The 15082-nt window shown below is 35.2% G+C and overlaps 2 protein-coding genes across 3 annotated transcripts in view; one reads left to right on the top strand and one right to left on the bottom strand.

The window, feature by feature from the left end:
- LOC129949726 (tetraspanin-6-like) overlaps positions 1-15082 on the top strand; it is a 332660-nt gene that overhangs the window by 238954 nt on the left and 78624 nt on the right. The window lies entirely within an intron of this gene.
- On the bottom strand, positions 5843-12797 carry LOC129949711 (microsomal triacylglycerol transfer protein). Of its 2 annotated transcripts, none has more exons than XM_056061336.1 (7): positions 12480-12797; positions 8362-8868; positions 8002-8303; positions 6866-7948; positions 6428-6807; positions 6185-6352; positions 5843-6119 (listed from the first exon to the last, which is right to left on the bottom strand). In XM_056061336.1, the coding sequence occupies exons 1-7, from the start codon at positions 12544-12546 to the stop codon at positions 5972-5974; spliced, it is 2655 nt and encodes an 884-aa protein (XP_055917311.1). In that variant the 5' UTR covers positions 12547-12797; the 3' UTR covers positions 5843-5971. The 2 variants fall into 2 exon arrangements, with proteins under 2 accessions (XP_055917311.1, XP_055917312.1); XM_056061337.1 differs by having other exon boundaries at positions 8002-8285; positions 12480-12795.

The raw sequence follows: 15082 nt of genomic DNA, 5'->3' as shown, positions 1-15082 counted from the left end.
TTTCGGATTTGTATAAAAGCAGAATCGCCCAGGGGCTTTTGCCGTCACTGACCCGTAATTCTTCCCCAATTAAACCGGCGAAGCATTTGCCGATAATGATTCGTTATGACGAAATGAAAAATAAAATTGAACACATTGAAATAGACGATATGTGATTTAATATATCGGCGCCAACGAAACAATTGGTCTTTTGCATGAATATCTCAATGGCCACATTTTTTCACGTCCTAGCAGTGGGTCTCCACGATCATTTGCTTCGACACCATTGGATTTCTTGTTTTGGATATTTTTAATAAAGAAGTTATTCCCCTAAAGTCGTGGCCAGCATTAAGCCTATTTTTTTTAACACATAATTCTTATACATCTTTTTATTATAATGAAAAAATTATGATAGTTCTATAAAAACTTCTTGTATTTACAATTCAAATCTTGCGTTATGGATTGACCACCCAGAGGCCTTTCACAAGATATATTTTATAACCGTTATTGTAAAAGAAAGTCAAATTTGTTTTTATTGATTTAAAACAGTCCTAAGTTTTGCATTAAATCATACCTCTTCTAGGAGCTAACCTAATAAAATTAATGCAACCAACGTGATCAGCACCCTCAATTCATTTGTATCTCTTTGAACCTCGCCTTTTTTTAACTACCACAATTTGATAAAAGGTTAGTGGCCTAAATCGTTCAATTTGTTACTCATGAATATAACATAGAAAACTTAAACCATGTTCGTTATTGATTTACACAGCATGATACAAAATTTCAATATGTAGATATTTCTACATAAACATTTTTGTTGGGTTTTAAATTTGTATTCCACCTCAAAAAGTGGGCAGGGTTTTTCACCTTACGCTTTTCAAGATCAATACCTTAATATCCATATCCACTGGTTGAATATAAATTCCCCAAGAAATATGGCTCATGGGCTATTTGCAAACAAAATCCCTGGCATTTTGTTCCCATTTTCGAAAATAGGAAATTTTAACAGTGTAGAAAATATACCCCAGAATTTATTAAAAAAATTCTTGGGGACTTTGCCCGCTTTTTAAATGGGTCAAATTTGAGAAAGGAATTTTTATAAAAATGTTGGCTTTTCTAAATTTTTTCGATGGGAAAATAGCGAGGGAAATTTTATTTACGATAACTTTAGAAATAAATCAATACTGTTTCTAAATAACCCCAAATCAAATCTCTTCCCAGAAAAATGAATACAAAAATGATCATCAAGTCATCATCAAAGCCCATAGAAAGAACATTAGAGAGGCCAATGATATGCGCCTTGAGGTCATCGGAATCGGAATGCTAATAGAAAAAAATATATGCAAATTTATGCAACTAATAATCGCCATCGTGATCACGAAAGTGTGAATTACTTTAGCAAATCAAGCTTCCAATTCATCTCAAATTAAAAACTAGGGTTCACATTTCAACTTTAAAAAAAAAAAAACATTTTCACTCCCACTGAAAAAGAAGAAAAGAAACAAACAAGAAAAAATAGAAATTCCATCGAATTCAGAGGATAACTTACATTATACAATCAGCTGACCTTTTTTGTTCTCTCCGAGTCTGCTACGGCCGCCGCATTTGTGGAGCTATACAAAAAAGACCACTTCCTTGCTAGAGAATCAGAAACAGAAAGCCCTCGATCAATTCGATTTGGACTCGCGGGCGCCGTTGCGTCCAAGACGTGCGCCTCAAGTGGAAAATCAAAGAAAAACTGTTACTGTTTCTCTACACAACAATACAATACACACCACAAAGGTGCAGAAGAGCGCTAGAAGTCGAAGAAAAAAAAAACGATCGCTGGTTAGGCTGCTGTTTGTAAAATCAAATGCCACTTCTGGGGAGGATTCTTTTACTTTTACTTGTGTTTTTTTTTTTCAAGTGTATCGCGGACAAACGCTTTGGCTTTTTTATTTGTTAGTTAAATTTCAACACCAGAAAATAGAAAAAAGAACAACACTTGTATCACGTAACAAAATGTATTTTCACAGGTTTAATGGTTATTTTCTAAGGGCAGAGTTGGGCTAGACGGGCGTAAACTATGCATTTGGGTTCCTTGGAGGGTATCGGTACGGTTCGGAATATATTTTGCTTTATTGAGGCGAGGAAAAAGTAAATCCAAAAAATATTCCTGGACAATTGATTTTCCCAACACAAAATACACTGCGGCGGCGAGAGAGAGCCAGGCAGCAGAACATATTTTTTTTGTTGAAGTTGAAAATAAAAATGGCGTCGGATTTTCAACAGTAGTGAAAATGAGAACAGATATTTTGAATAAACTGTTACCAGGGAGAACTTGGAAAATATTTGTTTTTTTGTTAGAAATTTGAAAATAAATTTGAATTAAATTATTTGCATTGTTTTTGTTTTGCATGGAAACATTTATTTAGTATCTTTATTTAGTTGTGGGTTCATGAAAATTGGTGAAACTTTTAGAGTTTTTGTGTTTTTTTAGTAGGAACAGATTTGGTACATATGTTTGTAAAAGGGTGCGTTTGTAAATGCATTAATTTTGTACGAGATCGTAAACTGTTGCAGTATAGAACGTCACAGTTTGTAAATCTGTAAATGGGAGCGAGAGAAAAAAAAATAATTTTCGGCCCAATTTTTCAAGCAACTTTCATTTGCCACAAGAAAAAACCGAAACGTGACACTTTTGAAGTAAGTTTTCTGTACCAATCATAATAGCAATAGACATTATAAGAAATTTCAATCATATTTATTCTCTCATGTAAAATGTACAAGATATTTTCAAGGCGATTTAGAGAAACTGTCAATAACCTCCAAAATATTGCGTCCACTTTGCACTTTTCATTCGAAATATTAGTTACTAGAGTTGTTTTTTGACGTTTTGTTATTTTTATTTTTCATGAAATCTCTTGTATTATGCAAACGATCTTGTAAAAGAAACAAAGCATTTTAAGTGAAAGAGATAGCAAACAAAATATCTTTAATCCCTGACTGTTTTCGCTATTTTTTAACTTAACACAAATAAAAAGTTGTCTGCAACTTAGTTTCCTCGTATTAATGCGTATTTGATATGCATATTGAAAATTTGCATCGAATTGATATTTTATTATATTTTTAAGGATGAGCTTGAGCTAATGAGTTAAATTGCTTTTCTCATTATACACGTTTAGTTTTGCAAAAGATTTGATCTACGAATTACATCTTATTTTTTAACAAGTGAAAAGTTGCAAATAAGTATTCTTTAAAATTCGTTTTAAAATTAGGTAATAATTTATTCATTTTCTATCATTTTTCTTTTTGGTTAGAAAGAGACAAGGAAGTGTTGCAATGAGATGAGATGATGATAAAATAAGTCGCATCAAAAAAATGGGAACATCGTCAAAGAGCACATAAGAACATGAAAAAAATAGCTTAAAAAACCATAATTTTGAAGAATGCTTTTCCAAAGCTTTGTATATAAAACTTTTATCGGCGGATGCGATGGAAATAATTGGCTACGACGTCAAAAGTTCGTGAAGTATTTTTTAACTTAAGCTTGTAACAACATCTAACACAATATTGCGGCTACGACGAACGTAGAATGATATAATTTTGTATAAAAGTGGACCAACAATTCTTTCATCGATTTTTCAGAATGTTTGAAGTTATCGTATCAGTTGTAGAAAAAAAGAATTGTTTTATTTTTGTGGTTCTTTTATTGTTTAATATATGGTTTGTAAAATGGGTAAGACAATGTTTTACAAATAGAGTTTTAAGAACTCAAAATAAAATGACCAAGCTAATGGAGTAAAACGCTGAATGTGGAAAACTTCACGTTTTTTCGTGTACTATGAAAGTGACAGATGGCAAATTCCAACACTTTTTACAGTTCAGCTCTCTAGTGTGTTTCATGAATAAGGAGCTCTGATCAAACTCTGCTCAGAGCATAGGTACTCAAAGTGCTCACGGAACTCTTTGAGCTTAAGTAGAGTTTGTCGTGAGTTCAAAAAATAATAACAAGACGCTTTTATTTTTCAAAGGCGTGATTTTAGAATTTACATACATTCCAAGTGCGTACCTTTCATAAGTCGTGCCACTTAAATTTTTGTATAATGTAGAAATGACTTTTGACAGCTGGGGAAGCGGAATGAGCCAGATTTATGGTTTTTGTTAAAATATCCAGACCTCCCTTGATATTTCCAGACCTCCCGTAAAATTTCCAGACCTCCCGTAAAATTTCCAGACCTCCCATAATTTGTCTAGACCTCCCTTGATTTTTCTACACCTCCCTTGATATTTCCAAATCTCCCGTGAAATCTCCAGACCTCCCATGATATTTCCAGACCTCCCTTGATATTTCCATACCTCCCTTGATGTTTCCAGACTTTCATTGATTTTCTAGACCACCCTTGATATTTCCAGACCTCCCTTGAAATCTCCAGACCTCCCTTGATTTTTCTAGACCTCCCTCGAAATCTTCAGACTTCCCTATATTTTTCCAGACCTGCCTTGATTTTTCTAGACCTCCCCTGATTTTCCTAGGCCTCCCTTGATATTTCCAGACCTCCCGTGAAATCTCCAGACCTCCCATGATATTTCCAGACCTCCCTTGATATTTCAATACCTCCCTTAATTTTTCTAGACCTCCCTTGATATTTTCTTCTTGACTCCAATTGATTTTCTAGACCACCCTTGATATTTCCAGACCTCCCTTGAAATCTGCAGACCTCCCTTGATATTTCTAGACCTTCCTTGAAATCTTCAGACCTCCCTTGATATTTCCAGACCTCCCTTGATTTTTCTAGACCTCCCCTGATTTGCCTAGGCCTCCCTTGATATTTCCAGACCTCCCGTGAAATCTCCAGACCTACCATGATATTTCCATTCCCTTAATTTGTCAAGACCTGCCTTGATATTTCCAGACTTCCCTTGATTTTTCTAGACCTCCCTTGATATTTCCAGACCTCCCGTGAAATCTCAAGACATCCCTTGATATTTCCAGACCTCCCTTGAAATCTCCAGATCTTCCTTGATTTTTTTTAGACATTCCTTGATATTTCCAGACTTCCCTTGATATTTCCAGACCTCTAGCCGAAAGGCATCCGAGATATTTTCCGTTGTTTCTATGACTCTCTTAATCAGTTTTAAATATCGAAACTAAATTTTCAATGTTTAAGACCAATAACAACTATATAAAACAGAACTCAATTGTCTCCGTTATAACATTCTTTTTTAATTCAAACTGAGAGATTTGCGACTTACCGTTAGGCTTATTTTAGACTCCGCACGCCTTTATTTCTTGAGCATGAGATCCGATAAAAAATTTGAAGGACCATATACTTGTGGGCTTTAAATGGAATTTTTTTGATTTTTAGGTCTCTTAATTATTGAACAAATATTCAAATGTGTTCCAATTAATTTTTTAAACCAGTATAAGAAGTTTTCCCAAAGTCCAAAGTGTTTCACATTGTCACCGTGCTTAAACTTTTTGGGGCCAATGAAAATGCCATTTGGTGTATTATGAAAAATGATTTGTATTTGGTTTTACATGGAATTTTTGAGTGCGAGCTTATTTAGAAATGTATTTTTTGATACATTAAAAAAAATATAAAAATAATATTTAAGCAGATACCTAAAAATTCGTCATCTCATATCAAATAAAGATGTTTAAAGTTAAATGCTTAAATGATGCAAACTTTATAAAGAAGATAAAAATCCTTTATACTTAAAAAACCGTTTTTGGTTCTTTTTAAACATTTTGGAAAAAGTAAAGAAGAAGGGTAAAAATACTTGATTTCATAAATTCGTCTGTATATTGTATGTTTGTGCTGTCTTAAGAGTTCTTTAGAAACCAACCTCAGTAAAAAAATAAATTAAAAGTCAGTTATATATTTTTTTTAATTATTTCATTTCCAATATACATACATATAAAAATATAAACTATTAAAAATTTGTTCAATAATGCTTTTTTGAATAAAAAATATTAAATGCTCCTAATCATTTACCTTTGTTCTTTCTTCTACTCTGGGAAGATCATATTACACATTTCATTATTTTTCTGATTTAAAGCTAATGTGCTGCCCGGCAACTTATGTTCAATTTTAGAAATCATTTTCTTACTGTATGGAGATTCATTTGTGAGGATAATTGATTTTATATGTCGATGCCTGCAATAAATAAGAAAATTGTTATATTTACACTTTTGTAAACAAAAACAAACAAAAGCTCTTACCTTAATGTGGTTTCTGGTCTCCCGAGTTGAATACACAACTTCATATCGTAATAGAAATCACTATCAGCAATTAGACTTATCTTTGGTTCAGTTGTGAGTGAAAATGTATTTTCTAACTTTGCGAATGATGTTCCAACAATCATTGATCCAACTACTCCGGTACCAGATCTTCGAAAGAAAGAAAGAAAGAAATCATTTAATTTTCTACATTTTCGAACGTATTTTTGGGAGGGAAAAACTTACATCTGATTAATTTCGGTGTGCGCATTACGATTCCACAAACTAAACTGCACCTGACCATTGAGATCAATTGATTTGGCACCGAAAACTCGGAGATATGCAGTTGAACCACTTGACAAAATCACATAATGCTCATGATCTTGGACTAGAGTCGTTGCAAGGTAAGCTGGAGTTGGTTCAGATGCTGTACCACTCCAAACGTGACCCATCAGCTCAGTTTGACCATTGAAAAACACCAGTGGACGGAGGAGTACACCTTGGACGGATATCTCCATACCTGCCGTCACTGGACTATCTTCTGCTTCCTCTTCCTCGACAATATCTCCCACATCGTTGTTTGAATCACCAACAAAAGAATTAAGTCCACTTGTGTAAATTCCCAGCTAAAATTACAAGAAACGTTTCCACAAAATTCCAGAATCCACAAAAAAAATCACTTACCTTAAAAGTGCTTATCTGATCACGTCCTGCTCCCAGAATCATCTCAACACTTCCTCTCTTCAATACGCCCTGATTTATTTCCTGAATACTCAGCAAACTTTCATTGAACGCAGGGCTTTTTGTCAACTCTCGATGCAGGGCAGTTGTAAGACCCTTCTGTCCCATAACGTGGTAATTATTGATTGAAGGCTTTTCCGCTAAACATGCCTTGAGAAGTGCCCTAAATCTGGGACACTTTTCACTGAACATCCGAAGTTTTTGTAGAAGATAGGTCTTAACTTCGAAATAACGATCGCTCGAGCCCAAATAGTCAAGCAACTCGCCGAGTTGATCTTTGCTTGGTTTCATATCCAAAATAATATCAAGTGCCAACGTTCTCGAACTCGAATCGTACTTTCTCTTGGTTTGGAAGAATATCGCCTCGAAGGTTTTACTATCTTCACTCGAGAAATACCTAATGGGGAAACTACGCAATGCCTGTAGCGATGTAACAGAAACTTTAGCATCACCCTCGGTGGCTTGCTTAAGCAGTTCAGGAATTGTGGTGATATCCTGAAGATTCTGGAGCGCACGAATGAACTGAGTCTTACATTCGCTGGATGTGCATTCTTTTGTTAACTGATTGATTAGATACGTCCTTATCTTTGCCAGCAACTCATCGCCCTGGGCAAAAGTTGATTGCCGTGCAAGCGAAGCTGTGGTTTGAATTAGTGTGTCCATGAGTTTGGCTTCCGTAACTGTTTCACTTATAATTCGAGCAAATAGATCTTCGATGATCGCTCTATCCGGATGAGTACCCACGGCCAGGGCTTGAAGGTACTTCTCGATAATATCTAAATTTTCATCGCTTTTGATATCAAATACTTTGAAAAAAGCATTGTGGGCATCGATGGTTTGAGTGGCTCCTAAAAGATCTATTAATTGACTTTTAAGAGGTTTGTTGGCCTCGAGGATTTCGACGATTTCTTGGGTCTTTGTGATTCTTGCAATTGGCAAGAGTTCAACTAAAAGCAAGGCAGTTGACTCTTTGCCAATATTTTCATCGGTCAATTCATTTTTATATGCGGATATTTTTTCAGAAAGCTGTAAAATTGATCATAAGAAGATGGTTACTAGTTTTGATGTCTTTAACTTACCGTCACTCCTTTAATCTCACTTGTCGAACCATCTACCTCTGCTTGTAATTCAAATGCTCGGAAGTTTTCCAAACTTGAAATGGTATCGTTTAGGGTTTCAAAAGTTAACTGTGTCACCGGCGATCCAGCAACGTGCTTAAGAACAACCTCCGACTTCACTTGACTGCCAGCGTCTGGTTTAGCATTTAGTGCTAAGGAATGTGTTTCATGAGATCGCACCTTCAATAAGCTACCATCTTGAGCTAGCTCATATTCCACTTTCAATGAAGGCTTCATACTAACACCTGAGGGGAGACTAAGTTCTACATCTACGTTTAAGCAAACAAAAAAAACTCACTCATGCATTTCGTTTGCACTTACCTAATGGTGCCTCAGATCGGTAGCTGACCTTAAGGTCCCAATTGCTGCAGTCGGATTTGATTTTCTCATATTTCGTCGATGATTTGGCCAAATAGAAGGCAATGCACTCACCAGACACATCGACTTCTGGCACAGGACCATTTTCATAGTGGAAATTCAGAAAACTAGCAATACTTCGACGAAGATTCAGCAGATATGCATCTCGACTACGATCGGCTAGCAACTCAATGACCTTACCATCCTCGACGACAACATAATAAGGTTTGTCGATAATTTTTGGAACGTCTTGCTTCTCACCGGAAGTTTGAATTTTCGGTTTGTGTAGTGTTATAAGGAGCAATTGTGTTGTTTCTCGATTCCATATTGAGCGAATGGTAGCTGTGAGAGTGAGTGTATAGGAGATTGTTTCTTTAGAATTGAGATTTCGCAGATCAGTCACAGAAACTTGGTTTTGATATTCGAAGAACTGTTGGGTGCCATATGGAATGAGTTGTTGTTGGGACGGAGCTGAAATGAAAGCATATTGTTTGATTACAAATTTTTGCCAGCAAGAACTACGTGGTTTCCCCCAAAGTTCACACAGGAATTCAAAATAATAGGAAACAAAAAAATATAGGGCACATAAGAAAGGAGGTGAGTAACGAATATTTGTATTTCAGAAACTGTGCAAACATAAGGAAAGGAGAAGAGGGTTAAAAAAGAAATATCCGGGTGCATTAGTTTTGAATGATAGAATATAGTAATGAGAAGGAGAGACAGAGTATGGAAAACTATTTCACATTCGAGTAGTACGGCTAAAGAAAGAATCTCTATACTTGACAATTCGATCAAAGTGTGGTAAGATAGTTAACTGCTAAGCATTTCGCGAGTTTTACGTTTGAATTGCTATAGGGAATGAAAGCTGCTGACTATTCCACAAAAACATAAACCTTTATAGAAGGGTGAGACAAGGGACATTACGAACGTGTTTAAGGGACGTCTCCAATCCTTTTGTCTAATAATTTTGTACTTCGCCAGAGATATGCCAATCTGATGTACATGTTTCATCGAGGGATATGGATGAACCACGATTAACTTAATTATACGAAGGCCGAATATAAAAAGGGTGAAGAACTAAAATCATTATGAACTAGGATTGAAAATGGGCAAAATAATTGAGATCTGATCTATTCAACGTCATACGCACCTAGAAACAAAGTTTTTTTTATAATAAACGAGCACTCAAGGCGTTATTAATACCCTTAACATGTTTAAACACAGTGCGAACTTAAGGAAAATAGGGAAGGATAAAAGGGAGATACCGATTTACATTGGTCTTAAAGTTTTGAATATCAAAATGATGGAAAAAAATAGAGCTGGGTTAAGCATTCCACATTCTCGATGTGCGGTTAAAAAAATAGTCTCTATACTTGACAGTACGTGCAAAAATGAGCTCAAGGTTAAACCGATGTTTATTCCCAGAAGTACAAGTATTACGGCTGAATTGTTTGAGGGGGGAAATGCAACTGGCTAATTCGACAGAACACTGTTTATAAAAATTTCGGTAGAACAACGAAAGGCATGAAACATTGCCGCGGTGTTCAAGTGACGTAATTGTTTCGGTTATAGTTCTTTAGCCTATCATTTTCAAAGCTCTTTTTTGGATCCTGTCCAAAATACTTAAACTTGTTTTAGGGGCACCTGCCCAAATATGAGGGTTATATTCAAGTTTTGGACGAATGAAGGCTTTGTAAATTACAGCCAGATCAGAAGAGGTGAACAATTCCTTGCACCGTCGGAGAAATCCTAAGCACCTAGCAGCATTTTCGCAATATCGAATATGTGATCATTCCATAAGAGGTGATATGTGATATACATACCGAGTACTGAAAGTTGATTAGTTTCCTGGATGCAAGTGCCGCTCATGGATAGCGGCATCGGAGTGGGTTACGTTTTAACGAAAGGAGACAGCATTGAGTTTTTGAAGCATTAAAGTCTACACAGTTTTTTGGTTCCCCATTGTACAATGCTGTCGAGATCAGAATTTAATGAGCTTATCATACGCTGCCGTTGAAGTTCCACATCGGAAGGACAAGGATGAGAATCTTAAAACTAATATGAAAAGCTGAGAGTACTGTCATCCGAAAAACAATTTAGTGGGTTAGAAGTTTCAGACAAAAAATCATTTATAAAAATAAGGAAAAGCGTCCGAGACAGAACGGAGCCCTGGGGCACAGCAGCGTTTATTGTGTGAATATCAGATTTGGACACGTCCAATACTACTTGAATTGAACGGTCCGAAAGGTAATTTCTAACCCAACCAAGAAGGGATTCATCAATACCAAATGCACGCATTTTCGATAAGAGAGCTTGATGCCAAACTCTATCAAATGCATTTGAAATGCCAATTGCAATAATCTTACTTTCTCCAAGACTATGTAAAGATTTGTTCCACTGTTCGGTGAGATATACCGTGAGTTCACCAGTGGACTTATTGCTACGAAAGTATTGGACGAAAGTTACAGGCCGTACATATGCTGTTTTCCATCCGCTCGTAAAGAGACCTGTAAAGTAGGAAAGATGGAAAAGCTTACGCTTTCAGTACTCTTGCAACTGCACGAGTGCGAAAGAAGATTTGTCTCATAAAATCGTTTACGCTCTCAAGAACAGGAGGACTCAAGACACTCTCTGGTACGTCGAATTAACAGCAAACTGAGCTGCAAGCAAATTGGCTTTATCAATCGAGCTTACATAGGGAATGTCATTGTGGACGAGCGTTGGAACCGAGGATGACGTGGTGTTTTCTACGTTTATTTAAAAATGACCAGGTCATGCAAAAATTTGGTTTATCGAATATGGCCGTAACAAGTCTTTCTAGCTTGTTTCCTCAGTGGGGTTGGCTTTATAAATCCGGAAACTTACATCTCTGATCCTAATTACCTCCTTACAGCTCGAATCAAACCATGAGTTCTCTTTAGTGTTGATAAATTTTACTCTATTCGGTATAAAATTTCTCATTCCACAAAGAATTACATTTGTAACTATATCTGCTCTGCAATCTATGTCACTATCGTGGAAGCATAGTGACCAGTTAAAGCTGCTTAAGAATGCATTGATATCGTCCCAGTTGGCTTTCTCATATTGCCAAACGGTTCTCATAGGGTTTTTTTCTTTAACTGATTAATTTATTACTAATGGACACTATGTCTTATACTGCTAAAAGGAATAATTTGGTTTGTAATAATAGTCAATGTTTATAATCTTAAATAATGTTCTTAAACTAAGCTTTCCAACTTTGTACCTATAACTATTTTGTGGACAGTTCCATTAATTTGCTAAATCAAATAAAAAAGGGATAATTTTAGTACTATTAATGTTATTCGATAAAAAAGCTTTACTTTAAGGTCTATTTAAGGTAAAAAATACTGTAATTTAAATTAAACATTGTTGCAAATCATTTTGTTACCGTATACTGCCTAGATCCTAGGCTCACAGCATTGAGTTTATGCTGACAAATTATTTCCTAAGGCTAATTTGTTCAAGAACACGTATAACTCATTTGTGATAAAATGTATACTTTCTGGGAGGTGTTTCTGGACATGCATTGTTTCAAACTTTGGTTTTGGTAATTTTCTTCTAGGGGTTTATCTTTAGCTTATCTTTTATGATATCATACTGCTTGGTAGATAGGTAGGGAGTAGAAACTATACGAAAATGCATTTTAAAATGACTCTTATCTCTTTTTTTCTGCTTATGTTTGCAGATTTCCAAAAGCATCCAATTCTCAATTCAACATGACACGTTGTTTTAACTTTTCAATTTGTATATTTAATTTCAGATAACTAAGAAAACAAAATCTCAACTAGCCGGGGGTCACTGTCGAGGTTATCACAATCAAAGACGATAGTGCATGTTGGCATTTGATATTTTCGAAATCAAAGAGAAAAGAAACACACAAAAATACAGCTTTGAATTAATAATTTAATTTAAGTTTCACATTAAATAATTTATTTTTCAATAATTATCAACGATATAAATGCAAAAGAGCCGGTCGGGTCAATAACCTGCAGCCAGTATTTAACATAAACAATCTTTTTTTAGGCCGGGCGGATGACTTATGTTTAATTAATTCATCTTACCAATAAATCCGAATTGAAGAAGACAAATCAACAAGAAAACTCGAGAATTCCAATGGAATTGTGCCATGTTTAGGTTGACTGGTGGCAGTGGTTGTGCTGTAGTTTTTGTTCGCCTAGATTTTGCTTTAATATTTTTACTAGAATATGTTATAATTAACTAATAATCTCATTATTAAATCTTATAAAATGCAGAAGGTTGATTAAAAACACGAAAGGCAGTCACAGTCAGTAGCGATACAACACAATTCAATATATCACGGTGTATAGAGTATAGAAAGACCGAGACCGACACTACTTGTTGCTCTTGCTCTTGCTATCGCGCACCACAGCTGGAGAAAATTATCAGAAAGCTGTCAAAAATAATTTTAAGAAAAGATGGTCACACTTTTGATGTGAAATGTCTACACAGACAGTAGAGTCGGTGATATTTAGTATTGAAAAAGTTTAACAGAAATAAGTATTTGTACAGTATTCTATTAAGATGTTTTATTTTGATAAATTAAAAATAAGTGAGTATTTTCCAGCAAAAATATTTTATTGCTGAGAAGAAGTTATCAAATTTAAAATGGAAAAAAGGACCGACTTTTCATTACCACAGCAAGAATTTCCTTCAGATTTTTTTTTTACAGTTAGGTAGGGGTCTCAATAGAACATGTGTTAAATATTAAGCCTAGTACATACTTCCTCGTGAAGTGAACGTTCGCCAGTGGAGAAAGTGAACTTTTGACATTGCTCACTGGTACACACTTGTGAGTACACGTTGTGAAGCTTCACCAACAGTTCCCGTACATTTTGCACGTGAATTGCCCGTGAACGAAAACTCTCCACTTTGTTCTCCACTCAGCTTCACGAGCAAGTTCACGGGTGAACCAAAAACTGAAATTTGTATGGGTTCACGAGATGGTTCACAAGTATGTACTAGGCTTTAAGGCGAGGAAACACCTTTAGCCTAGTACATACTTCCTCGTGAAGTGAACGTTCGCCAGTGGAGAAAGTGAACTTTCGACATTGCTCACTAGTACACACTTGTGAGTACACGTTGTGAACATGAACAAACCAAATGTCAAAGCTTCACCAACAGTTCCCGTACATTTTGCACGTGAATTGCCCGTGAACGAAAACTCTCCACTTTGTTCTCCACTCAGCTTCACGAGCAAGTTCACTGGTGAACCAAAAACTGAAATTTGTATGGGTTCACGAGATGGTTCACAAGTATGTACTAGGCTTTTAAGTCATACAAACAAATATTTTCTTTTTCGGACCTAACCCAACTTTTTTGTATTCCGTTTTTTAAGGCTAAAACTATTTTTTTTTAATTGATAGTACGGCGTATTATGCCCTCTATGCCTAGGGTCACTATAGAATTTGGGGTGGGTGCGAGTATATGCGAAGTATTTTTTGCATTTATGGCAAAATTGAATAAAAAACAGGGAAGAAATGTCAAATTCCACCATTTTTGCGTCTTTTGTATGTGAAAAAGTGAACTTTGAAAATTAATTTAAAATAGAAATAAATGTTTCCTCGCTATAAAATTACTAAAATTAGTAGTTAATTGCACATATCCATCAAATTAAACAACCGTGTGTTGAAATTCGTGCTACAGTAATGGAAAGATGAGCAGCAAAAAATATTAGCCGAACGGCAACGGTTGCATCACTATATCCTTTTCAAGAAATATTTCATAACCAATTTGTTTATTTGTTACTGTACATATTTTGTCCTCCATTACCTTACAACTTACCTTTTTATGGCTGAAACACAAACACACTTCTCTGAATGACACTTCCAATATGCCATTTCTAAAATGGCACTTCTGTCATTAGCAGCTGTTATTTTTTCTCATAATAAAAAAAAATAGAGTTTTGAAATCGAAAAAATTAAATTTATGCAAATGTATTTTGTTTATTGACTATTTTACAGCTGTTGAGCTGTCAGACATAGCAAATGTTCAGATAATTAAACTCGAGCTCCATTGTGATACCATGCATTGAATTCCTATGGCTGAACTCGTAAACGTCAGGTGAAGTCGAAGCGGAAGCGTGTTTGTGATTCAGCTATTAAGGTCTTTAATCGATTGTGAAGAATTGCAAAAGATATTAGTCGTTAACGTGGCCTATAAATGTATATATATAAAGGTATTGTTTCAGCAAATGGATGGTTATTTTTTATTTATTCTATGAAAAACTGCGGCCAAATGGCTCCGAACTAATTGTCTGTTATTATATATGTGCCAAATGTCAAAAAATTACAAATGAAATGAAACCTCTTAATGAAAACTTTGTATTATATTTTCATATGTGGGTTTTTGCTGTTTTTAGAAAAAATATGAGAAATGAGTTTAAACGATTCATTTTAAAGAAATGGGAGAAATCAAGAAATCTTTCATTTTTTAATTTTTGTTTACTAAATCAATGGGGTTTTCCATTTGTAAAATAAATCCATTAAGTTTGAACTAAATCTGTTAAAACACAAACGTCCCTTTTTTTGGCGTTCCATACGGAAAAATAAGTTGATTTATTTTTAATTTAAGATCAAATATGCGGATCTGGATTTTTCTGCAGATTTACCTCTCTTTGTACTAATACTTAGGCAATTGTAAAAAA

The sequence above is a fragment of the Eupeodes corollae genome, chromosome 3 (genome assembly GCF_945859685.1).
Source record: "Eupeodes corollae chromosome 3, idEupCoro1.1, whole genome shotgun sequence".
Lineage (NCBI taxonomy): Eukaryota > Metazoa > Arthropoda > Insecta > Diptera > Syrphidae > Eupeodes > Eupeodes corollae.
The sequence above is the reverse complement of the archived record's forward strand: the minus strand, read 5'-3'. Positions and strand labels throughout refer to the sequence as shown.

What these genes read in the sequence shown, in the direction of transcription:
- LOC129949711 (XM_056061336.1), bottom strand. Translation starts at nt 12,546, where the DNA reads ATGGCACAATTCCATTGGAATTCTCGAGTTTTCTTGTTGATTTGTCTT. An exon ending in ATCAGATAAGCACTTTTAAG is followed by an intron (nt 6,808 to 6,865) that starts GTAAGTGATTTT and finishes TTGTAATTTTAG; the next exon opens with CTGGGAATTTACACAAGTGG. An exon ending in CACACCGAAATTAATCAGAT is followed by an intron (nt 6,353 to 6,427) that starts GTAAGTTTTTCC and finishes TTTCTTTCGAAG; the next exon opens with ATCTGGTACCGGAGTAGTTG.